We start from the raw sequence: 26,173 nt of genomic DNA, 5'->3' as shown, positions 1-26,173 counted from the left end.
GTTGTTCCACTTATGCTTTGAGTACACATCCTGGTAATCCATCTGGCCCCGCGGCTTTGTGAATGTTGACCTGTTTTAAGGACTTGCTCACATCAGCTACCGAGAGCATTCACCGGCACTCCTGGAGCCTGGAGCCTTTCACCGGCACTCCTGGAGCCTGGGGCCTTTCACCGGCACGCCTGAGGCCTTTCACCGGCACTCCTGGAGCCTGGGGCCTTTCACCGGCACGCCTGGAGCCTGGGGCCTTTCACCGGCACGCCTGGAGCCTGGGGCCTTTCACCGGCACTCCTGGAGCCTGGGGCCTTTCACCGGCACTCCTGGAGCCTGGGGCCTTTCACCGGCACTCCTGGAGCCTTTCACCGGCACTCCTGGAGCCTGGGGCCTTTCACATGGTCCATATACCAGCACTCCGGGTGAAGTTGCCCCTAAAGTTCAGAGGAGAATAGAATAGAAAGTCCATTCTGAATATGTATATTTTTCTTTGGCATTACCATACCATAATGATTACAACGTTATACTCACCATAACATTAAACAGTGGACCTGACACACTGTATGAAGGGATTCCCCGACCTCTCTGACTGAGCCTCCTCTGTGTCTGCTGTCAATTAGGTCAGGTACAGTAGTGTTATATTGTCCTGTAGTCTAAAGAGCAAATATGGCTGTTCTGCTGTCAGTAGTGTTATATTGTCCTGTAGTCTAAAGAGCAAACATGGCTGTTCTGCTGTCAGTAGTGTTATATTGTCCTGTAGTCTAAAGAGCAAACATGGCTGTTCTGCTGTCAGTAGTGTTATATTGTCCTGTAGTGCTAGACTAGAGAGGATACATGGCTGTTTTGGGATTACATCACTGTATGGGATTACAGAATGTAATACGTTCCAGATGGGCCCCGTTGTACGGGATTAGGACCGGTTGATTGGATGACTGGAGAGGGGGAAGGGGTTCAGAGGTCAGCTGACGGATGACATCCCCCCCCCCCTCCGCCCCCAATATCGCCAATCCTGGCACTGGAGGGATCAAGATAGACCAGGATGATTCCGTCATTTAAACAAAGAAAACGTAAATCCAGTAATAGCAGCAATAACACTTACCTATACTGATATTATATATGAACATACTGTATGATTCAACATCCCCCTAGTTAAAACAGGTTACAACCTACAACTACACAACCAAAAGGCAGATGAGGTCATAGTCACGTTCCAGACAGAAACAGAAAGAGTAGAGCCAGGAGGGTCGGGCCAGGAGGGTCGGGCCAGGAGGGTAGAGCCAGGAGGGTAGAGCCAGGAGGGTCGGGCCAGGAGGGTAGAGCCAGGAGGGTCGGGCCAGGAGGGTAGAGCCAGGAGGGTCGGGCCAGGAGGGTAGAGCCAGGAGGGTAGAGCCAGGAGGGTCGGGCCAGGAGGGTAGAGCCAGGAGGGTAGAGCCAGGAGGATAGAGCCAGGAGGGTAGAGCCAGGAGGGTAGAGCCAGGAGGGTAGAGCCAGGAGGGTCGGGCCAGGAGGGTAAAGTCAGGAGGGTTAAGCCAGTGTCTAAAATGAGTCAATACTAGATAGTTGTTGGTTCTTTCAGCACTGGAAAGATAATCTACAACTGACTGGCTTTTACATATTTAGACACTGAAAAAAACATTGAATGTTCAGTGTTGCATAAACCCAGTTGAATGTTTCCCACTGTTACTTCAGCATTGCCTCAGAAAGGGTGGGAGTGGATTTTAAACAGCCAGAGAGATTAACATTCAGTATTTTAACAAATAGAGGAAATGCATTAAGAGAAGTTAACTACGCTGTGTGTGTGTGTGTGTGTGTGTGTGTGTGTTGTTAGTAGTTTCTATATAACAAGCCATCAGGCTCATGTTTTGGGACAGGTCTCTTCGGGAGATAACATCATGATCCCATGTCTGTTACACAGCCTCAGGGACACCCTGTACAGACACACACACACACACACTGCGCACATACACTCACACAACTGTGCACACACACGCGAACTGTGCACACAAAAATACAAACCCTTTGTACACACACACACAGTAGTCTCTGTTAGATAATGGATTGTAAAGTGGGCTGTTCATGGGGCTAGAAGCAACTGTTGTAATATAATAATACATGCCATTTAGCAGACGCTTTTATCCAAAGTGACTTAGTCATGCGTGCATGCGGAAAGTATTCAGACCCCTTGACTTTTTTCAAATTTATTTTTTTACTTAACAGCCTTATTCTAAAATTGATTAAATAAAACATTTTCCTCAATCTACACACAATACCCCATAATGACAAAGCAAAAACATTTTTATAAATTTTTGCAAAGGGTCTGAATACTTATTTACACAAGTATTCAGACCCTTTGCTATGAAACTCGAAATTGAGCTCAGGTGCATCTTGTTTCCATTGATCATCCTTGATGTTTCTACAACTTGATTGGAGTCCACCTGTGGTAAATCCAATTGATTGGACATGATTTGGAAAGGCAATATTAGTTCCCACAGTTGACAGTGCATGTCAGAGCAAAAACCAAGCCTTGAGGTCGAAGGATTGTGTCGAGGCACAGATCTGGAGAAGGGTACCAAAAAATGTCTGCAGCATTGAAGGTCCCCAAGAACACAGTGGCCTCCATCATTCTTAAATGGAAGAAGTTTGGAACCACCAAGACTCTTCCTAGAGCTGGCCGCCCGGCCAAACTGAGCAATCGGTGGAGAAGGGCCTTAGTCAGGGAGGTGACCAAGAACCCGATGGTCAGGGAGGTGACCAAGAACCCAAGCTCCAGAGTTCCTCTGTGGAAATGGGAGAACCTTCCAGAAGGACAACCATCTCTGCAGCACTCCACCAATCAGGCCTTTATGGTAGAGTGGCCAGACGGAAGCCACTCCTCAGTAAAAGGCACATGACAGGCCGCTTAGAGTTTGCCAAAAGGTACCTAAAGACTCTGACCATGAGAAACAAGATTCTCTGGTCTGATGAAACCAATATTGAACTGTGCAGCGACGCTCCTCATCCAACCTGACAGAACTTGAGAGGATCTGCAGAGAAGAATGGGAGAAACTCCCCAAATACAGGTGTGCCAAGCTTGTAGCGTCATACCCAAGAAGACTCAAGGCTGTAATCACTGCCAAAGGTACTAAAACAAAGTACTGAGTAAAGGATCTGAATACTTATGTAAATGTGATATTTCAGTTGTTTATTTGTAATACATTTTCAAAAAATTCAAAAAACCTGTTTTTGTCATTATGGGGTATTGTTTGTAGATTGATGAGGGAGAAAAAACAATTTAATAAATTTTAGAATAAGGCTGTAACGTAACAAAATGTGGAAAAGGTCAAGGGGTCTGAATACTTTCCGAATGCGCTGTACATTTTACAATAGGGTGATCCCAGGAATCGAACCCACTACCCTGACGTTACAAGCGCCATACCAACTGAGCTACCAAGGTCTAAGGATCTCCCCCAGCATTTAGTTTATAGTCTACTCTACTCTGTTTAGTTTAGGGTCCCACAGTATTGGTTTAGAGTTTACTCTGTCTAGTTTAGGGTCCACAGTATTGGTTTAGAGTTTACTCTGTTTAGTTTAGGGTCCACAGTATTGGTTTAGAGTTTACTCTGTTTAGTTTAGGGTCCACAGCATTGGTTTAGAGTTTAATCTGTTTAGTTTAGGGTCCCACAGTATTGGTTTAGAGTTTACTCTGTTTAGTTTAAGGTCCACAGTATTGGTTTAGAGTTTACTCTGTTTAGTTTAGGGTCCCACAGTATTGGTTTAGAGTTTACTCTGTTTAGTTTAGGGTCCACAGTATTGGTTTAGAGTTTACTCTGTTTAGTTTAAGGTCCACAGTATTGGTTTAGAGTTTACTCTGTTTAGTTTAAGGTCCACAGTATTGGTTTAGAGTTTACTCTGTTTAGTTTAGGGTCCCACCGTGTTGGTTTAGAGTTTACTCTGTTTACCTAAGGTCTAACACGGTGTGTTCAAGATTTACATTAGCATGTTACCTAACGGTTTTCACCGTCCCTCTCCTCTCTCGCTCTCTGTCTGTCTCTCTCTCCCCCTTCCCTCTCTCTGTATCTCTCTCTGTGTGTGTGTATAGGACCTGAACAAGCGTCTGTCCCTGCCTGCTGACATCCGTATCCCAGACGGTTACCTGGAGAAACTACAGCTCACCAGCCCCTCCTTCGACCAGCCCCTCAGCCGCCGCTCCCGAAGAGCATCACTGGTGAGAGGGGGGAAGAGAGAGGGGTGGGTGGGAGAGAGGAGACTGAGGGAGGGTATTGGGGAAGATGAGTAGAGAGGTAAAACTTAAGAGGATTTGTCAGAGACAGTGTGGGAAATAATCGGAGATGGAAAGCTAGAAAGGGAACGAGGAACAGACAGCGGGGGAGAGAGAGTGAGCGAAGAGGGAGGGGGGGGAGGGGGGGGGGGGGGGGGGGGGGGGGGGGGAGAGAGAGAGAGAGAGAGAGAGAGAGAGAGAGAGAGAGAGAGAGAGAGAGAGAGAGAGAGAGAGAGAGAGAGAGAGAGAGAGAGAGAGAGAGAGAGAGAGAGAGAGAGAGAGAGAGAGAGAGAGAGAGAGAGAGAGAGAGAGAGAGAGAGAGAGAGAGAGAGCTCACGCCTGGTCTGGTCTGTCTCCTCCACTCCCTGTTGTCATCTGTTTACGTCTCATCTCAGAATGGTCTGTGTCAGCACCACTGCATGATTGTGGACCATGTTAGTGTGTGTGTTTATGCTTCTGCCTGTCAGGATGAGACTGGAGGAACAGTATGGTTCACTGTTCTGTTAAGCGAATCACATGCTTCCACTCACATGCACCAAACTGCCTCCTCCCACTCCTCCCTTTCACAACATAAAAGCCAATGGTCCGTCCAGTGTCAGATTAGATTAGCCCCTGTGGGGGATGGGATGGGACCATATAGCACACACACACATGCATGTGCAAGCACGCACTCCCTCTCTAACACACACACACACACACACACACAAGGCAGTCAGAAGGATTTGTGAAAAGTGTGTGCGTGTGTGTGTATATACCTGTCACTGTTAACAAGGACATAAACCTCATTAACACTTGTGTTTATTCATCTCTTTTCTTTCAGTCTGAAATTGGATTCGGCAAGCTTGAGACCTACATCAAACTGGACAAGTTAGGAGAGGTGTGTGTGTGTGTGTGTGTTGCTGCTTTCTCTCTCTGCTCACACACACTGATTGGCTTCCACCTCTCCCTGATTTCCCTAGCTAGCTCACAATATCTGAAAGGCCACAGCTGCCTGTTTTCTCATAGCCATTGATTTATTAAACACTCAGTCAGTCATTCTACCTTAACCTGGTCATTGAGACCTTGACCCCTCACCTCTTAGCTGATTATCAGTGTGTGTTTTTAGAGGGGATCAGTTTGAGCAAGGCGATGCACAGAATCACTCATTTTCTTGATCACATAATGGGTAGTTATTTTGGATGCAAGGTGATTTGTAGATCAGTGATTCTGCGCAGTCCAAATGTAATGTAGTTGATCTGTAGTCCCCTGTAGCTCAGTTGGTAGAGCATGGCGCTTGCAACGCCAGGGTTGTGGGTTCGTTTCCCACCGGGGGCCAGTATAAAAATGTATGTACCCACTAACTGTAAGTTGCTCTGGATAAGAGCGTCTGCTAAATGACTAAAATGTAAATGTAATCTCAAACATGCACAATAATTAAATAATAATTAGTCTGTATTAGGATCTGTTATTACTTCACTCCTCTCTCTCACGCGCCTTTTCTTTCTCTCCTTCACTCCTCTCTCTCCCTCTATCCCTCCCCCATCTATCTCTCTCTATCCCTCTCTCTATCTCCCTCTCTCTCTATCCCTCCCCCATCTCTCTATCCCTCTCTCTCCCCATCTCTCTATCCCTCTCTCTCCCTCTCTCTCCCCATCTCTCTATCCCTCTCTCCCCATCTTTCTATTCCTCTCTCTCCCCATCTCTCTATCCCTCTCTCTCCCCATCTCTCTATCCCTCTCTCTCCCTCTCTCTCCCCATCTCTCTACCCCTCCCCCATCTCTCTCTATCCCTCTCTCCCCATCTCTCTCTATCCCTTCCCCATCTCTCTCTATCCCTCTCTCCCATCTCTCTCTCTCCCTCTTTCTCTCCTTCACTCCTCTGTATCCCTCTCTCTCTATCCCTCTCTCTCTCTACCCCTCCCCCATCTCTCTCTATCCCTCTCTCCCCATCTCTCTCTATCCCTTCCCCATCTCTCTCTCTCTCTCTCTCTCCCCATCTCTCTCTATCCCTTTCTCTCCCCATCTCTCTCTATCCCTCTCTCTCTCTCCCCCATCTCTCTGTCCCATCTTGCTCTCTCTCTCTCCCCCACCTCTCTCTATCCCTCTCTCTCCATCCCTCTCTCCCCATCTCTCTCTATCCCTCTCTCTCTCCGCCATCTCTCTCTATCCCTCTCTCTCTATCCCCCATCTCCCTCCCCATCTCTCTCTATCCCTCTCTCTCCCCATCTCTCTCTCCCTCTCTCTCCCCATCTCTCTACCCCTCCCCCATCTCTCTCTATCCCTCTCTCCCCATCTCTCTCTATCCCTTCCCCATCTCTCTCTATCCCTCTCTCCCATCTCTCTCTCTCCCTCTTTCTCTCCTTCACTCCTCTGTATCCCTCTCTCTCTATCCCTCTCTCTCTCTCTCCCTCTCTCTCCCATCTCTCTCTATCCCTTTCTCTCCCCATCTCTCTCTCTCCCTCCATCTCTCTGTCCCATCTTGCTCTCTCTCTCTCCCCCACCTCTCTCTATCCCTCTCTCTCCATCCCTCTCTCTCTATCCCTCTCTCTCTCCCCCATCTCTCTCTATCCCTCTCTCTCTCTCCCCCACCGCTCTCCCTGTCTCTCTCTATCCCTCTCTCCCTCTCTCTCTCCCCCATCTCTCTCTATCCCTCTCTCTCTCTCCCCCATCGCTCTCCCTGTCTCTCTCTATCTCTCTCTCTCTCTCTCTCTCTCTCTCTCTCTATCCCTCTCTCCCTCTCTCTCTCTCTCTCTCTCTCTCTCTCTCTCTCTATTTTTATTTGATTCTCAATTCATTTCAATTCAATTCAGAATACTTTATTGCCATGGAGAATGTAACCACAAACAATGCCAAAGCAAACATGTAGAAACATCATCTCATCCCTCTCTCCCTCCAGGAGACATGCTTCGGTATTTAAGGGAAGGAGTAAACTGACAGACAACCTCTCTCTCATCCCCCCTCTCTCATCCCTCTCTCCTCTCATCCCCCCTCTCTCCTCTCCCCCCTCTCTCCCTCCAGGGAACGTATGCTACAGTGTTTAAAGGAAGGAGTAAACTGACAGACAACCTGGTGGCTCTGAAGGAGATCAGACTGGAGCATGAGGAGGGAGCACCCTGCACCGCCATCAGAGAGGTGTCCTTACTGAAGGACCTGAAACACGCCAACATAGTGACGCTGCACGACATCATCCACACAGACAAGTCCCTGACGCTAGTCTTTGAGTACCTGGTGAGAGACACAAAAACATTCCCTTCTGTTACAACTTATAGCCTATGGTGGAAAGACTAGATAATAGAATGTGAAATTAAAGGGGTAGTTTGACAAAAATACAATTGTATCTTATTTTTTTCTGTACTGTTGGTTCATTCTTAAAGTATTTTTAAGTCCATATAAAAAACAAATTGCAGGTTCTATCTAGTTGATGCTGTGTTGTGGTGTTTTGTATTGCTGCCGTATTCTGTGCCCCTTCCTGTTTGAATGAATGTCTGCCCCTTCCAGTTTGACTGAATGTCTGCCCCTTCCTGTTTTGACTGAATGTCTTCCCCTTCCAGTTTTGACTGAATGTCTGCCCCTTCCAGTTTTGACTGAATGTCTGCCCCTTCCAGTTTTGACTGAATGTCTGCCCCTTCCTGTTTTGACTGAATGTCTGCCCCTTCCTGTTTTGACTGAATGTCTGCCCCTTCCAGTTTTGACTGAATGTCTGCCCCTTCCTGTTTTGACTGAATGTCTGCCCCTTCCAGTTTTGACTGAATGTCTGCCCCTTCCTGTTTTGACTGAATGTCTGCCCCTTCCAGTATTGCCTGAATGTCTGCCCCTTCCTGTTTTGACTGAATGTCTGCCCCTTCCTGTTTTGACTGAATGTCTGCCCCTTCCTGTTTTGACTGAATGTCTGCCCCTTCCTGTTTTGACTGAATGTCTGCCCCTTCCAGTTTTGACTGAATGTCTGCCCCTTCCAGTTTTGACTGAATGTCTGCCCCTTCCAGTTTTGACTGAATGTCTGCCCCTTCCAGTATTGACTGAATGTCTGCCCCTTCCTGTTTTGACTGAATGTCTGCCCCTTCCTGTTTTGACTGAATGTCTGCCCCTTCCAGTATTGACTGAATGTCTGCCCCTTCCTGTTTTGACTGAATGTCTGCCCCTTCCAGTTTTGACTGAATGTCTGCCCCTTCCTCTCCACTCACCTGTAGGACAAGGACCTAAAGCAGTACATGGACGACTGTGGGAACATCCTGAGCATGCAGAACGTCAAGGTGAGTGGAGTGTCTACAAGCTGCCTGCCAGGCCTCCGTATCTCTATAGAGAAGCAAGGCTCCTCCTGTGGTAGAAAACATCTGCCCCCTGCTGGTGACTAGTGGAATATCAACTCAATAATTTGAACGTATCGGGCTCAATTAAAACGAAAGCGTAATTTTAAGCGCGTGAACAAGCATTATATGAGTGAATGAGAGAAAACAGATGGGCCGCGAGCATCTACGGCGTCATAGCATGTCAAATTAGAAAGTCTATTTTTCTCGCTTCTACACGGAGCAATGCTGGTAAAGTAAGCGGATAAGTTTAAAATATATTGGGCTGTAAACTAATCCGTCAAATAGGCTATATATTTGAAAACAATTGCAACCTACTGGTGTTGATTTCCATCATATAGTCTAGGCAGGCTACGGCTGGAAAACTGGAGGACTCTGATTTCAAGAGAGAATACTGTTTTATGTAGAAAGAACGAGATGTGGTTGTTTATAAATGGCTCGGGTTTATTAGAAACAACATCCTCATAAGCTAGCAAATCAACAACTGTTTAGTCCAGGTACGGTGGCTCCCTTAGGACAACTAAGGTCAAAAGGAACTCCCAACAATATCTCCCAGGGGCTGAAAAGCGAACAGATACAACTGTTTATTAGGGATTTTCATCCCAATTATGTTGGCATACGCTGCGCAGTGTATGTGAATTGACGCTCACTACTCTCACACGCGAATTTCACGCCGTTGACGGGTGTCTCCATGTGATTTTGGCTTCACACCACAAATGAAGTTCTCTCTGGAAAAATAGTTATTCTAATCTAATGAGATATTAGGGAAACTAATAAGCCTTTATTCCTACTCACACACAGTAGCTTAAGATAATTATTATTTAGCTGATTATACTATATGATTATATTTCCACAGAAGTGTCCTGACTACCAGAAGAGGTCTGACATCTTTGTTGTTTTGTCTCAGATCTTCTTGTTCCAGATCCTGCGAGGTCTGGCCTACTGTCACAAACGGAAGGTTCTACACAGAGATCTGAAGCCTCAGAACCTGCTCATCAACGAACGAGGAGAACTCAAACTGGCCGACTTCGGTAAGAGACATGTTCTCATTCTGCCCTGGGTTCTGGGGGTTGATAACCCTGGTTGTTCCTCAAATACCCTCTTCACACTATCGTTCCGACCTGAACCACACTGAGCTGGCTCCGATATTTACTTTTCACATGGTCTGGTTCCAGCAACTATGGTGGAGGCGGAACCAGGCCAGCACAGTACAGGACAGCTTGGCTCAGTTCGGCATGATTGCTGACATTGAGCCGGTCTATTCAGTAAAGACAGTAATGTTCTATTGTGTAACACATTGTTATTTTGTTCCAGGTCTGGCCCGGGCCAAGTCAGTTCCCACTAAGACGTACTCCAACGAGGTGGTGACGCTCTGGTACCGACCTCCTGATGTCCTACTGGGATCCTCGGAGTACTCCACACAGATAGACATGTGGTGAGTGGGCTGAGGTGATGTAGAACCATGAGAGAACCAACGTAGTAGGACCATGAGAGAACCAAAGTAGAACCATGAGCATTTCTTGAGCATGGGTTATCAGGAGCCATGATCATCTAATCTGAATTATATATGCAAAACTGAAAGCCATCCTGACCCCTAAATCGATCTCTGTATCTACCACACTCTGGCGGTCTTTATGTTTCCTTGAATAATGAGAATAGCCATGCATCTAATTTACAGTGGAGGGCAGGAAAAGTTAAGTGGAAAGATGCGGATAGACTCCCCCCATAAAGACATGTATTGACTCTATTTGACCCCTAACCTAATCTTTTCAACCCCAGGGGTGTAGGCTGTATATTCTATGAGATGGCTGCCGGGAGGCCTCTGTTCCCTGGCTCTACTGTGGAGGACGAACTGCACCTCATCTTCAGACTGCTGGGTGAGTGCTGCCACCTAGTGGCGGGAAAACAACACAACATGGTGATATTACATCTATTTGCTCTCTGTAATGTAATTGAATGTTGTGCACTGTTTTGTGTGTTTTAATTGTGTTTTGTGTGTTTTAATTGTGTGTGTGTCATTTGAATTTGCTTGTATATGCCACGGCACCACACATAAAATTCCCTCTGGAAAAAGTAAAGTTAATCGAAGTCTACTTTTAATTTAATCTACATCTTTGTAGGCAGTCAGCTGCTATGCTAATGCTAATGCTCCTGTGAATGCACTCTCCCCCCCTCCCTTCCAATAGGCACACCCTCAGAGGACAGCTGGCCTGGCATCTCCTCCATGGAGGAGTTCAAGTCCTACAAGTTTCCCAAGTACAAGACACAGCCCCTCATCAACCATGCTCCCAGGTATGTAAAGGCTGCATGCCTGGGCTTGGACCTGTTGGAGTGGTGACATCACATTTAAAGGGACATTTACTCATAATTAAAAGTTAGTCAGATGTTTTCAGACCTCAAGAGTAGGACACCAGTAGACTACTGTAGTGGTCTGAAAACATCTGACGAACTTTGATTTGAGACATGGTCATTTAGCAGACGCCTTTTCCGAAGAGACTTACAGATTCCCACACGGCAACATGTCCCTTATCAGCTAGTGTCAAGGTAAATGAACATGTGGAATCCCTGGGTGCTTCCTTTTACTGAAGTGGTATTACTGGCTTTTCTGCTTTCAAAAAGGGTTTCGTAAAATAAAAGTTTTCTAAATGTGTGTGCTGTGCTTTTGTGCTGTGTTTTCTAAGAGTGTGTGTGTGTGTGTGCGCACGCCTCCCTTCCTGCGGAGGAAATCCTGTGGAATAGTTTACTCTGCTTCTTTCCTAGAGTTCACTACACCACCATGAGTCACTCCCATTCATCTAACACCTCTCTCTCTCTCTCTCTCTCTTTCCCTCCTCTCTCTTTCGCTCTCTCGTCCTCTCTCTCTCTCTCTCTCTCTCTCTTTCGCTCTCTCTCTGTCTCTCTCTCTCTCTGTCTGTCTCTCTCTGTCTCTCTCTCTCTCTCTTTCGCTCTCTCTGTCTCTCTCTCTCTCTCTGTCTGTCTCTCTCTGTCTCTCTCTCTTTCTCTCTCTCTTTCCCTCTCTCTCTCTCTCTCTCTCTCTTTCCCTCTCTCTCTCTCTCTCTCTTTCCCTCTCTCTCTCTTTCCCTCACTCTCTCACTCTCTTTTTCTCTCTCTCTCTCTTTCCCTCACTCTCTCACTCTCTTTTTCTCTCTCTTTTTTTCTTTCTCTCTCTCTCTCCCTCTCCCTCTCCCTCTCTGTGTGTGCTCCTTTTTTCTCAGGTTGGATATTGATGGCATTGAACTGCTGCTGTCATTTCTCAAAGTGAGTCCCACTACAGATACAAACACATTAACTCATTGAATAAACAATCCCCTTATGCGTTGCACCACTGTTCCAACACATGTATCTGAAAAATGGCAACATGTTGTTGTTACATTGGGACAGTGTACTTGGACAAAACTGAGAGAATTGAAAAGGAAAACCTTGTGCACATATGGCTTTAACACACCCATAATAACTTCACCAGAAGGAAGACGTGTATAGTACAGTGCTGCAGAACTAATATAATGTATTTATCTAGCTTCCCGGAGTTGTATTGTGGCATATTTAATATAGCTTAGTTATTTAGCTTCCTGGAGGCAGGAATTGATTTGCAGAGTTGATGTTTCTCTGTCATGGCTTCCCTGTCCAAGAACACGCACGCACACACAAACACACACAAACTGTTTATCTGTCGTTGCTTTCTCAGTACGAGTCCAAGAAGAGGATGTCTGCAGATGAGTCGATGAGACAGCCCTACTTCAGGAGCCTGGGGACAAGCGCACACACACTGCCAGAGAGTGAGTGATACACACACAGATACAAAGAGAGAGCTCTAAGTGTTCTGGATATGGAAATCTAAGTGTTCTGGGTATGGAAATCTAAGTGTTCTGGATATGGAAATCTAAGTGTTCTGGGTATGGAAATCTAAGTGTTCTGGGTATGGAAATCTAAGTGTTCTGGGTATGGAAATCTAAGTGTTCTGGGTATGGAAATCTAAGTGTTCTGGATATGGAAATCTAAGTGTTCTGGATATGGAAATCTAAGTGTTCTGGATATGGAAATCTAAGTGTTCTGGGTATGGAAATATAAGTGTTCTGGGTATGGAAATCTAAGTGTTCTGGGTATGGAAATCTAAGTGTTCTGGATATGGAAATCTAAGTGTTCTGGATATGGAAATCTAAGTGTTCTGGGTATGGAAATCTAAGTGTTCTGGATATGGAAATCTAAGTGTTCTGGGTATGGAAATCTAAGTGTTCTGGATATGGAAATCTAAGTGTTCTGGGTATGGAAATCTAAGTGTTCTGGGTATGGAAATCTAAGTGTTCTGGATATGGAAATCTAAGTGTTCTGGATATGGAAATCTAAGTGTTCTGGGTATGGAAATCTAAGTGTTCTGGGTGGTGTGTTTCTTATCTTTCTTTCACTTTTGAACATTCTCTATTTCTGACCCTGGTGTGTGCGTGTGTGTGTGTGTGTGTGTGTGTGTGTATTACAGGCATATCCATATTTACACTGAAGGAGGTTCAGCTGCAGAGGGATCCAGGTTATAGGAACTCTAACTATCCTGAGTCAGGTTAGTGGAGTCCCTCAGGGGGATAAAAAGGTGAGGTTTAACTAAAACCTCAAACTAACACTCAAAAACACACCGGCCCCTGAAAAGGTATTTTATAGGGCCTCTAAATAGTCTCCATTTACCTACTTTATTAACATACTAGTCAGTTGACTTAGCACTGTACAACGCTACAGGTTTAGCATAACACAATAGTAGTCTTTTGTAATGATTAATTTCTACTTTTCAATTGTTGTTTTTGCTACCCTCAGGCAACGGCAAGAACAGAAGGCAAAGCATGCTCTTCTAGAAACTCTGAACGGTGGTGTGTTCATCCTACCTACATGAACAGTTATACAGACAGAGGTGTTTCAGTCCCTGAGATGGTTGTCTACAAGGGGCCACGGGGGGTAGGAGGACAACCCCTCAGCCCTGTGTGTGTTCCCCCTTTCTGCCAGGGGCCCCTATCTACAGTACGGTTTGGCCCATGGGGGCCCGGGCTAATGTGAAACTGGCAAAAAATAGAGACGTTTATACATTTATATTTATTGGGGATAAGAGAGAATTTGCTGCTACAAATCCAACTACTGTCTAGAAGATTCTAACTGGCTCAGTCACTTTAAAAGAAAACATGCAATGTGTATAGATGTTTTATTATTTGGAAGTGGTGACATTTTAATTTTCTTTTGTGGTTTTGTCCATTCATTTCCGTTATTTCCACCACAACACACTGTGTGACAGACAGATAGATCTTTGCTGTAGCAGAGTCTGACGTTTTGGGATTTTCTCTTTTCTGTTGCCGTGCGTGGTGCTGTATTCAAACACCAACCTCCATATTTCTGGACCATTCAATTCATATCACAATATACTGTAGAGGCCAGTACAGCCCTGGTGGATGGTGACTATCATAGAGATTGTTATATCTCTATGGTGACCATATCCCATATCCACCTGCTGCCAACCTGAAAGACTGTACCTCCATTTTGATAGAAGATATGAGAGCAGTGATCGGCTTGGTGAAAATGGTTCGCATAGTTGTTAGTAGGTATATGGAATGTAGTAGGGGAGCTTCTACCCTATTGCGCCCAACCAAGATTTACAAACACCTACTGGTTAGATCCAGAGGGAAGACGATGGGGAAACAATTGGGACCGTCTGGATGATTCCGGATCATTCCAGCATGCTGTGGTCTCTTGTCATGACTCATGACCAATGAATGAACAAAATCAGTAAGACAAAGACTTCGCTATGTAGAATTTATGATATGGGCATTACAGGAAGATGTCAAAAAATCGGACTTATTTTTATTCTTCAGAACACCAAGAGGCATTGGCCATGTTCCAGGTCACCTACATTGCAGATGAGTTGCTCAGGTTATTAGATTACTAAGTCATATTGATGGGGGTTCCTGCAATATTAAATGCTACTTTCTCATTTGCAGAGATGTGATACAGATCGAATTGGTCATAGATCTTCTACAAATGAGGAAGTAGTCTTTTTTAAAATGTAATTGCAGTAAATCTAGCAGGTAGCTTAGTGGTTTAGAGCGTTGTGCCAGTAAACAAAAGGTCGCTGGTTCTAATCCCCGAGCCGACTAGGTGACAAATCTGTCGATGTGCCCTTGAGCAAGGCACTTAACCCTAATTGCTCCTGTAAGTCGCTCTGGATAAGAGCGTCTGCTAAATGAGTAAAATGTAAATGTAACAATCTGATTATCTGTGCAACAGGACTGCAATGCAGGCAACCTGGAACATGGCCACTACCACCACATGATGACAGTTTCCTCTTTTCTGGTCCTCTCTATTGCACCAAGCTTCCTGTGTCTGTTGTGAAGGGTATGTGAACGGAGGTAAAATCTCACTGTCAAACCAGGCCAAATAGACTGAAGAAGTGTGAATTACCAACAGTTATGTTTCTATTCTGCCGTTCATTCCCATCCTTCCTTCAAACAACCAACTGTAAAATGGTTCCTTGTTTTGGATTGCTTTTATCATTATTGTGTTGGTTGCTTGCTCTGTGTGGGTAAAGAAGCACACATACAGTTACTGAACTCCCCGGTTGCATCTGTAATGGCACCCTATTCCTTATATATCATTCCAGGAAATGAGTCCCTTTTGGGTAGTGTAACTTATTTTAAAAAAAACATTTTATTTCACCTAATTTTTACATCCTGTAATGAAGAGCACATGTTCAACTTAATAAAATGTTTAACCCTATCTCAAAAAATACTTTAGTAATTGCCTATTAAGTGCCAAATAAAGTAACAGGGTTGACCTTAACAGGGTTGATGATTTCATCTTAAATCAGCCTTAAACCCCTTGTGACAGGGGGAATGGAAGCTTGTGGTGTGCAACAGGGGGGCAATTGAATGCAAGCTTCACAAAAAAATATTTAATTGTTAAGACAGGCTAGAAATGTTTATCTATGGGTAACAACAGGGTTGACGTGTTACGCTCGACCCCGCTTAGTTTTCCACCAGAAAATGGAGTTCAGTGCATGTAACAGGGTTGACCTTAAATGAGTGACAGGTCGTTTATTTATTTATTTTTACCTTAAAATGAATCACTAATCACATGAAATAAATAATAATCTTCAGAAATGACTGTCAAAGCAACAAAATAACTAGGGCTTTAAAATGATGGTGAAAACTTTGAGAAATGTTGGGGTAAGTGGGTTTAAATCTAACAAGAAGTCACAGAGGATGCACAGAGGGACATTTTGGCACTCTAGCAAGTCTTTATTCCTGTAAAAAAAAAAAAAAGGATTTATTGATTTTTCCATGTGGTCTATATTAAAGGTAATTTCATTTAATTTAACAGGCATTTAAAATTCAATATTGGTGCACAACTTCTACTTAAAATATCAAAGGGACACAAAAGACCCAGGAACGACCCAGAAAACTACTTTAGACCAGTCTATGGGGTTCTGGTCAAAAGTTGTACACTATGTAGGGAATAGGGTGCCATTTCAGAAAGCACCATTCCTAATCTATTCAAGGCCCAAATTCATGAAGCATCTCAGAGTAGAAATGCTGATCTGGGATCAGTTGTGCCTTCCAGATCATAATGAATAAGCCTCTGGGTGCGCCGCTCTGCGCGCTCAAGCAGCTGCGAGGAGCGACTATGAATAAGATGACATGGAATGGGTGGGCATGATCCCAGATCAGCACTCCTGCTCTGAGACACTTCGAAAACAATGGTCCAGCTCTCCTAGTGAACACAGTAGTGAGTCTATTTAACAGTGTTACATACCAGATATTTTGTATGATATTATTACTTTAACTTTATTTGTGGATAATTGTTATTATTAGTGTGGTATGACGTAGGGGATGCCCTCCTCATATTTCAGATTTTTTTAGAGAAAGAAAATTAAACTGAAGATGAATGATATGTAAATGTATGGTCTGTTGCTAGGCTACTGTTCCCTCTCTTCCTCTAGTGTGTGTACACACACACACACACACACACACACACAATAAATTACGTGCTTCAGACCTCTACTGTATAACTGTATATTATGAAGACCAGAAGGCAGCGTTACAGCATTTAATGCTTCAGTTTTATTCAAAACAAGACTTTTCACCAATATAACATTATACAGAATATATACTGTATAGGTCAGCTCCAGTATAAAACAAACAACATTACAAAGTGTTACAAAGCTTTTTCATTGATTTTGGAATCTCGTCTTCATGGATTTTGGTTTTTTGTGTTTTTGGGGGGGGGGGGAACATGGCAATAGTCTTGCATTTTCAAAAGGCACAGCCGGTGCTACAATACAATTCAATATCATACAATGAAAACAACGTCTCACATTCTGTAATGAAAATCACAAAAACAATCATACTTATAGAGATGGATTGGGGTGGGGTGGGGTGGGTTTTGAAGGTTGATAGGAAGTCCTAATGAAGAGATGCTTGATGAAGATGGTGGAAGTAGAACCAACGGGCTGGTTTGGGTTTTGAGAGCCTGAATCAGGACTTGTGATTGGCAGGGGACAGGAGCAGGGGTGAGGGGGACCCATCCAGGTTTGGCAGGGGGAGGTGTCCATTCATTAGGCTGGGGAACTGTGGACAGAGACAGCGAGAGAGAGAGGTGTGGAGGTTCAGCCAATGCTCCTGAACTTTCTAAAACTAGTGCTGGGCAAACATAACAGTGAATGAAGAAAGAAGAGTCCTGCACGCTGTATATAATGCTGCCCCATGGTGTTTCAATCCTTGCAACAAATTCACGATGTTTCCACTTCACAGAAGCCTTGGCGTAGGGGTGTATTCATTAGTCGGATTCCGTTGTAAAACGTTTTGTCTGTTGCAAAACGTTTTGCAACGGAAACCATTTAGCCTTTACTTTAGGAAGCAAATGGAAAGGAATGGGGAGGGACCAACCTGAGGTTGTCCAATAGAAACTGTTGTTTTCGTTGAAAAAACGTTTTCAGTTTGGAGGAAACAGTTCCCATTGCAAAATGTTTTGCAACCGCCCAAACATTTTTGCAACAGAATCTGACTAATGAATACACCCCAGGTCTGCCCCTATCACCACAGGAACTGTAATCCTGGTTTCCTGTTCTATGCACTGTGCCTCTCTCCCTCTCTCCCTCCTGAGTGTTTCTACCACCACAACAGGTTCTATAGAGGGTGAAGTGAGTGAACTATGCATTGTACACAAAGAGGCTGCTTAGCTGTGTGTGTGTGTGTGTGTGTGTGATGCTGGGAGGGGAGGAGAAGGGCTAGATAGCTGCACAAATGAGGAGCAGGTCTGCGTCCCAAATCGCACCCTATTCCCTACATAACACACTACTTTTGACCAGGGCCCATAAGGTTCTGGTCAAAGGTAGTGCACTAATATATGGAATAGGGTGCCATTTGGGATGCCTGCCCAGGATCAGCCCTCTCAGAAACCAGTCCAGCCTGTTCTGTTCAGACTGGCTCGGCTCCCCTGGGCTCAAACAGGAAGTATTCACAGGATATCCTCTCCCTCTCTGCCTATGCTAACGCTGAAACTGGAGGTATACTGACTTGGAGACGAAAGAGCTTCTCCTAATGTCAGGTCGGTGTCTGTTATTGCAGTCACAGTCACTCAGTAACAAAGACTTGTCATCTTGGTGTCCAATTCATACACGCACTAAGTGCCCCATTTTATAGAACATCTTAAAATGACCTGGAATGTAGAATTACAGGTAAGTGTACTTAAGATCAAATTGATAGTGATGGATGTGAAAAAAGTTTTGTCAATATTACCAGGGCAGGTCAGGGGGTTGGAGAACGGGAGAGAAATGCTAACATTTATTCTACCTGACATACATTAGCATACATTATTCTGCCAGGTGGGAAATGTCAACGGAAAGCAACAGTGTGGGCTTCCCCTGCCCTATGCTCATCATTACAGCTGAGTGGAATTCAACAGTCTTTCTAAGAACTCCATCCTCAGGGGAAACAAACAGGCTCCGGCGATCAAACCAAAAAAACACTGCCCATTCAGCACTTCTCTGTTCTTTAACCCGATCTGTCTCTCCTTCACTCCCTCCCTCTCTCTCTCCCTCCATTCCTCTTTCTCTCCCTCCCTGAACTCCCTCCTCAACTACCCATCTTGAGGAGTAAACAAAAAAACACAGTCCATTCAGCACTTCTCCTGTCTTTCACTCCCTCCCTCCCTCCAGTTTTTACCTGAAACGGTGAACCGTGTCCTGGAAGCCGGGCCGGGCTTAGAGGGGCTACGGAACTCAGGCTGCTCCAGAAGTGAATGCCTGATAACAGAGGGCTATGGGCCAGCAGCAGGCCAGATGGAGTCTAGGGAGGGAGAAGGAAAAGGGGGGGGAGAGTAAAGAGTATGCGAGTTTTGTATCAGTGATAATAACTGCAATGACCACTGAAATAAAAACTCTTCACTTGAGGTTAGTACATTTTGAAAGTATGAATCACAAGGTCAATGTGAAAACATCCTGAAATACAAAATGGCCATTACTCTCAACTTGGTGTTATTATGAACAGCACAAACAAGAAGGAAGTCTGGTTCCTCCTTTCAATACATGGGTGAGGTAGTGGGGTGAGGGAGGGAGAGCATCATATGAAATAAATGTATCTCCCCCTCCGTCTCTCCCCCCCCTCTCTCCCTTGTCAACTCCAAATGGAGACGTAAGCCAGTGTTGTGGAGGGACCCGGCCCTGCATGCCTGGTCTGCCTGCCTTTTCCTTTACTATTAATGGAATGATTGGAGCATATGGCATCACTTAGCCCCCCCCCATACCCCTCTCTCGCTCTCTGACTAGGACAGGATTTGTGTAAATCTCTTGTTTTTCCTCTGATCTTACTTTGCACCGCTATAAACAGTGTTTCAGCTGTTGTTTCTGTATAAGCTGTACCTCTGTCTGTGGAGAAGTCAATGTCTTCTTTCTGATGATGAAAATGTGGTTTAGCGAAGCCTCATGATTTTTAACTTTCCTTATTTTTCCATCCGTTTTACGTGACAAAGAAAACACTAACTAAAATACACGAGAAAAATCTGTATTTTAACATAGTACTGTAGAAGGGCCCATATCATCTAGAAGTGTTTCCCCTGCCAGACTGCGTCAGATGTGGCTGAGCGGTCTAGGCCTGTGGCACTGCAGTGCCTTGGTGCTCTAGCTGGGCTTTGGGACACTGATGTCATGGTCTGGAACTCTGGATAGACTCCAGCCTCCATCTCCCCATGGCCAGGCAGGCCTCAGAACAGATGGGAAGGACACAAAAATCACTGCAACACTGTTCTTCTCTATCTTAGAGAAGATCAGCTAGCATCACTCATGAGTGAGATGTGAGGGGCAAGTCTTCCCCAACAACAACAACCTGATATGGAGTGAAATCAGTGATGTAGTAGAAGATAAACTCATCATGTAAACTCAGTTTACCCGACTTTTTATGTTGTGAATAGGGTTTATTAAGTGCCAGATGACGCTAGTGTTAAGTATTCACTGGCACTGCATGCTGTATCATGTCAAGTAGCAGTATAGTTCATCATACCTGTGCAGTGAAGAAGGCGGGGGTGAGGGATCCAGACGGCAGGGCGGGGCTATTGAGGGCTATCGAGCCGATATCACTTCCTGTCAGGAGCAGGGAGGGGGCGGAGATCTCTAGGGCTTTGGGCTTCTTGGTTTTGGGTGGGAGTCCATGACAACTGTCTCCATGACTACTACCACTAACCCTACTACCACCACTGGTCCTCTTCTCCGGAGGCTGCAGGGCCCGCTCTCTCTCTCTGTGCCCAGAAGAGAGGTTCAGAGGCTGGGCTCCCTGGTCAGAGTCCTCCCCCCACTCCTCCTCTTCAGCCTCTGGGCTCCAGCCTCCTCGGCCTGGCCCTGGCTGGGGGTTATGGCTGTGGGGGGAGGAGGACGGAGAGTGGCGCTGGTGGTGGGTGTGATGGTGGAGAGGGGAGGGTTTTAATGGCCTGTGGGTGCTGAAGGATTGTGATGAAGGCTCAGGCTTGATGAGGGACGGTGAGGATGGAGTCCTGTCGGTGGTACCCGTCCCAAAGCGGATGACTCCGGAGCGGGGGGAGTCCTGCTGTCTCTCCCTCAGGGCCCGGAGCAGCTCCTCTGGAGGTGGATGGAGGGAGCTGATGCTGAAGGAGGAGTAGAGGCCAGAGCGGAGGTAGTTGTTATGACACACAGCCTGCTGGGCCGCCACAGCCGCCCCCAACGCTGCCCCCAGGGCCCTCCTCTGCTGCTGCGCCTCCTGCTCCTCCTCCTCCTCCTCCTCCTCTACGTCCAGGTCCTGGATGTCCTGGTTCTCGTGGAGTGTCACCCGGCCGGACGTCAAGCCCATCTCTACAGCTGCTGGGTCCATCTTTAAGATCTCCGGGAACGAGACAAACTTGTAGACAAACTTCTGGCCGATCACCTTCTTGATGATGTTCTGGAACACATTATGAGATTAGTGTGCAGGTTGAACCTTAAAATGTTTTTTTTTTGTGAATTCCCTAATATTCTATCCATGCATATAATTACAAACAAAAGCTTTAATACACATTTATGAGCTGATAACAAGATGAGACAACATACATTTTAATTTCTATTGTCAATGAATAACAGCACTCTAAATGATCAATGTTGACCCAGCCATTTCGATGTCAACATTCCATTCATAGAAAAATGAATTGATTGAAATGATTACAAAATGTCTGAAATCCTACAGTGTGTGTGTGTGTGTGTGCGATGCATCATTTTCTACAGGCGGTGCTGTTTGTTAGGTGAAAGAAGAGGAGGTGGAACTATCTGCCAGTGGGGATCTTTGGTTGAAAAAGAAGAACAACAAACTATTTGAGTTACCATTTGAGAAATATCACATCGACCGAAATGTCAAATAAACAGTGCAGAGATAATTGTGCGTGGGAGTATTCTAATACAAGAGTGCTTGTACCTTTTGAGAGAGGTAACATCAAACCAAATGTCAAACAAACAAAAGGCCTGTACCTTGTCATAGTAGTATCTCAGGGCTCTGCTCAGCTTGTCGTAGTTCATATTAGTCTTGTTCTTTATGTGTAGTAGTCTGTCTGTGTAGTCTTACTGTAGTCAATGTGTGAGTAGTGGTAGTGTACTGTCTGTGTAGTGTAAATGTAATACCTTGTCATAGTAGTATCTCAGAGCTCTGCTCAGCTTGTCGTAGTTCATATTAGTCTTGTTCTTGCGGAGCCCCCATAGCTTGGCCACCTCCTCAGACTTGAGCAGTTTGAACTCCCCGTCAGTGGACGTCCAGCAGATCAGATGCTTATGACTCTGGTCCAACAACAGCTGCAACAGGAACTGCCACAACGTGATGGCACTGTCCATACCTAGAGGGACATAACCCATTGATGGCATCAACATGGAACCAGGGCAGTGGTGTAAAGTACTTAAGTAAAAATACTTTAAAGTACTACTTAAGTAGTTTTTTTTTTTTTTATCTTTACTTTACTTTACTATTTTATATTTTTGAATACTTTTACTTCACTAGATTCCTAAAGAACATAACGTACTTTTTACTCCATACATTTGCCCTGACACCCAGAAGTACTCGTTACATTTTGAATGCTTAGCAGGACAGGAAAATTGTCATATTCACACACTTATCAAGAGAACATCCCTGGTCATCGCTACGGACTCACTAAACACAAATGCTTCGTTTATAGATGATGTCTGAGTGTTGGAATGTGCCGCTGGCTAACCGTAAATTAAAATAAACAAGAAAATCGTGCCATCTGGTTTGCTTAATATAAGGAATTTGAAATGATTTATAATGTTATATTTGAGCAATTACATTGACTTTTGATACTTAGGTATATTTAAAACCAATTACTTTTTTTTTACTTTTACTCAAGTAGTATTTTACTGGGTGACTTTCACTTTTACTTGAGTTATTTTCTATTAAGGTATCTTTACTTTTAAAATGGGGTACTTTTTCCACCACTGAACCAGGGTTATGGTACTGTCCATGGGCAGGCGGTAGCCTAGAGGATGGAGAACAGGCCAGCCACCGGAGGGTGACCCTGTGCTGTTCCCAGCCTCATGCCTGTGTTGTATGGTGTCGACATACAATAGACAATGTTTCTGTAATGGATCAATCAAAATGTATTGTATTGTATACCTAGTACGACACTTTAGTAGCCTACACCGTGATGTTTAACGACAATATTTGTAGTGTAAAGACAAGTCCTAGTGTGGACTAGAACAGTGCAGACGAGCATGTGTAGTGTAAAGTAACAGAGGACAGAGGGAAATATAAAAGTAGGAACAACAGCTCAAGCCAGAAGTATGCTGCGGTCCAACCTGGCTGAGGCTACAGGAAGTACGACTGGCCCGAGTGAGAGAGCGAGGGTGGGTTTTGTCGTTTAATGGAGGAATGTGAAGTCCTATGAGCTCCTGTCTTGCCTGGTAGATCACAGTCTACACACTAGCACACAGGCTGACTAGTCTTGTCTAAAGTAGTGCACTTCATAGGGAATAACCTTGGAAACTGTTCTCTGGCTCTGGTTTAATATGAGACACAGACAAACTCAATGAGGAAAGTGAAAAGTTATTGACCCTGATCAGTGAATGCCTTATCAAACATGCATACATATATCACGCACGCACACATACACGTACGTAATACATACACACGTACACACACACATACGTAAGGACACACGCGTACATAGTACACACACACGTACAAACATACACACACATTGTCAGAACACATTTCTGGCACAAAGTATCCCTAGAGTTTTCTATCTGTCATGTGAAACCACAAAACTGTCAAAGTCAGGACTTCCTCCTATTCTACTCTCAATGACACATTGGTAGGGAGAGGGGGATCCCACACTACAGGGCGCATTTCCCCAATCCTGTTCCACATACGACTCACTGCCTGCCTGGGTCATGAGATCAAGTCAAAATGTCCCTCTCACACTCCACCCCTTGGACATATACTGAGACAAAACACATTACTGTTTTGATAGGGCATTCTATGTTCAGTGTTAATTAAGTTCAACTTTCCACGTCACCTCAGCAATCATTAAAACACAGTTTTGTGCGAAAACATTTGTCACCTTGTAATATGAACCATGATCTTCCTGGTTAGTAAGAGTTCACACAAAGCCATCCAGTGTTTTGGGGAACGGAAACGCCTAATGTGATTAGGTGCTGTGTGTGGAGACAACTTAACCATGACTAAATCTGCTCTCTTCCTGTTCAAATTCACAGCCCGTCGCTCGCTGGAAAATCCAACCACCCATCGCGAGTGAGCCCCATAATCTTTACATACGGCCAGCTTCAGAAAGCCCAAACTGTCTTTTGAGTTGAATCTAGGTAGCGCTTCTTTTTGATTATCTATTTATCTAACAGTCTGTCTCGTTCTCTTACTTTAGAATAGAATAGTATGACTAAAACATCATTCACAAGGGAGATAGATTATACGGAGTTGAAATAGGCAAACTTTCCACGACTGTCCATTAGTTTTTCTGCCCCACTGACGTTCACTACCAGACAGATTCAAACCGGAAGCTCGTAGAAATGTTGCGTAGGCTACTACTGACCAGACAAACTAGAAACTCTCTTGCTGCGGATCCTATTCTATTCCTCTGTTACACTGAGTTTACAGTAAACCATATGAATAAACAGCAACAATACATATAGATTTAGTGACATTGTTTACAACGTTTTTTTTCTGATAAAAAAAAATGTATGCACTCTAACTGTAAGTCGCTCTGGATAAGAGCGTCTGCTAAATGACTAAAATTTTAAAATTTAAATGTGTGTTGAACTTTGGTATAGATTAGAAACAAAACAACCTGTCATTCTGTAGCCTACTCATACAAAATATATAATCTACAATAATAGAGATCAGTTTACCTAATTCATCCACTCACATACAAAATCCATGTTGCCTTTTCACTATCAAAGAAACAATGAAAAACCATAATAACCTAACAATAAACACATTAACTTGTTTTCACATTACCTGCGATCTCGTTTGCCGTTCCTTCCTCTCCTTGAAAACGTTTATGATGAAATTGGTATGACCCCTTGTTTTTCCATGCTGACTGACTGCCGTCTAGCTAGGCTACACGGTTCTGCCGGACTGAAATAGGATCCTGGCTTCTTTTTCTGAGCAGGAAGTTGGAGCAGGCAGACAGAGACCCGGCTGGCTTCCTCTTCCCTACGATTCCCCAGGCGTTTTGCCATCTATGTAAACACGCTTTTCTCTCTCTCTCTCTCTCTCTCTCTCTCTCTCTCTCTCTCTCTCTCTTCTCTCCCCTCTCCTCTCTCCTCTCTCTCTCTCTCTCTCTCTCTCTCTCTCTCTGTCAATTCAATTCAATTTAAGGGCTCTCTCTCTCTCTCTCTATCTCTCTCTATCTCTCTCTCTACCGGCCGATGGCAAACATTGCTCTCAATTATAACACCATGGTAATATCATAACTCCAACTACTCTCCAGTTAAGATGACATCAAATAAAATAAAATACAATTGTATTTGTCACATGTTTCGTAAACAAAAGCTATGTTTCCATTAACTTGTTCAGTTATTTTTCTGTGGACATTTAGAAAGTTCGGATAGAAAATAGATGTGATGATTGCTTGCTAGGGTGCGTTTCCATTTAACTATCTTGTGTCGATAAAAACAGCTGTAAAAACCAACAGTGTCCAATAAAAATGTAGTGGTTGAAGTGTTTACATTACCCATTTAGGCAAATTGCACATGAATAAATTGGCCAGTCTGTATGCTCTCCCACCTATCTGTTTCATGTCTCAGGTATACATAGCCGCAAGATGTATGGGTGCTGAGGGTGCTGCAACACCCCCTGAAAAATCAGAATAAAAAATAAATATTAATCAAATGAAAACATAAAAATTCTTACAAAAGTAGTGCACTGGGCCTTTAATAGTCCTGTATTAGTGGATGATATAGCAAAAAGACTTGTAAGCGGTGACATCATGTGCCCCAGCGTACCTTCAAAATGATTTGGGAATCATAATTTATTCGAAAAACATCATTTACATCATAATCTGTCGCAATAAAGAAAGTTCAACAAAATAAAAATCCACCCCTGTCGAACAGATAAAAATGTTGTCCCTCTTTAGAAAGTGTGTCCTATATCTGCCGTTTCCATTACACATGTCGCATTCATCTTTTTTTGCGACATTGCTTTTGTCTAATAAACCCTGTTCAATGGAAACCTGCCTAGTGAAATGCTTACGGGCCCTTCCCAACAATGCAGAGAAATAATAGAAAAATAATAACACAAGGAATAAATAAGTAACACAATGAGTAAAGATAACTATATATATATATATATATATATATATATATATATATATATATATATATATATATATATACAGTATATATATATATTTTTTGTCATTTAGCAGACGCTCTTCTCCAGAGCAACTTAGGGTTCGTGAGTGCATACATTTTTCATACTGGCCCCCCCTGGCCCCCCGTGGGAAACAAACCCACAACCCTGGCATTGCAAGCGCCATGCTCTACCAACTGAGCTACAGGGGTATCAGTACTAAGTCGATGTGCAGGGGTACGAGGTGATTGAGATAATATGTACATATAGGTAGGGATAAAGTGACTAGGCAAAAACAGTAGCTGCAGCGTGTGTGATGAGTCAAAAAAC

At 44.3% G+C, this 26,173-nt stretch overlaps 2 protein-coding genes across 3 annotated transcripts in view; one reads left to right on the top strand and one right to left on the bottom strand.

Moving 5' to 3' along the window:
- Nucleotides 1–14,628, top strand: part of LOC121531605 (cyclin-dependent kinase 17) — a 58,403-nt gene extending 43,775 nt beyond the window's left edge. Inside the window, exons 5-16 of the mRNA XM_041836901.2 lie at nucleotides 4,070–4,195; nucleotides 5,070–5,126; nucleotides 7,246–7,455; nucleotides 8,415–8,477; nucleotides 9,439–9,562; nucleotides 9,846–9,966; nucleotides 10,311–10,408; nucleotides 10,718–10,823; nucleotides 11,747–11,789; nucleotides 12,217–12,307; nucleotides 13,006–13,083; nucleotides 13,332–14,628. Of these exons, the coding sequence (XP_041692835.1) occupies nucleotides 4,070–4,195; nucleotides 5,070–5,126; nucleotides 7,246–7,455; nucleotides 8,415–8,477; nucleotides 9,439–9,562; nucleotides 9,846–9,966; nucleotides 10,311–10,408; nucleotides 10,718–10,823; nucleotides 11,747–11,789; nucleotides 12,217–12,307; nucleotides 13,006–13,083; nucleotides 13,332–13,369 (1,155 nt within the window). The 3' untranslated portion in view covers nucleotides 13,370–14,628. The remainder of the gene's footprint in view (nucleotides 1–4,069; nucleotides 4,196–5,069; nucleotides 5,127–7,245; nucleotides 7,456–8,414; nucleotides 8,478–9,438; nucleotides 9,563–9,845; nucleotides 9,967–10,310; nucleotides 10,409–10,717; nucleotides 10,824–11,746; nucleotides 11,790–12,216; nucleotides 12,308–13,005; nucleotides 13,084–13,331) is intronic.
- Nucleotides 14,629–16,595: 1,967 nt separating this feature from the next.
- LOC121531604 (ETS domain-containing protein Elk-3-like) lies at nucleotides 16,596–24,722 on the bottom strand. Of its 2 annotated transcripts, XM_045227098.1 has the most exons (5): nucleotides 24,509–24,722; nucleotides 21,652–21,860; nucleotides 20,054–20,944; nucleotides 18,722–18,844; nucleotides 16,596–17,125 (listed from the first exon to the last, which is right to left on the bottom strand). In XM_045227098.1, the coding sequence occupies exons 2-5, from the start codon at nucleotides 21,856–21,858 to the stop codon at nucleotides 17,033–17,035; spliced, it is 1,314 nt and encodes a 437-aa protein (XP_045083033.1). In that variant the 5' UTR covers nucleotides 21,859–21,860; nucleotides 24,509–24,722; the 3' UTR covers nucleotides 16,596–17,032. The 2 variants fall into 2 exon arrangements, with proteins under 2 accessions (XP_045083033.1, XP_045083034.1); XM_045227099.1 differs by lacking the exons at nucleotides 21,652–21,860; nucleotides 24,509–24,722 and adding an exon at nucleotides 21,502–21,633.
- Between the last annotated feature and the right edge of the window lie 1,451 nt (nucleotides 24,723–26,173).

Source organism: Coregonus clupeaformis, chromosome 19, assembly GCF_020615455.1.
Source record: "Coregonus clupeaformis isolate EN_2021a chromosome 19, ASM2061545v1, whole genome shotgun sequence".
NCBI classification, from domain to species: domain Eukaryota; kingdom Metazoa; phylum Chordata; class Actinopteri; order Salmoniformes; family Salmonidae; genus Coregonus; species Coregonus clupeaformis.
The sequence above is the reverse complement of the archived record's forward strand: the minus strand, read 5'-3'. Positions and strand labels throughout refer to the sequence as shown.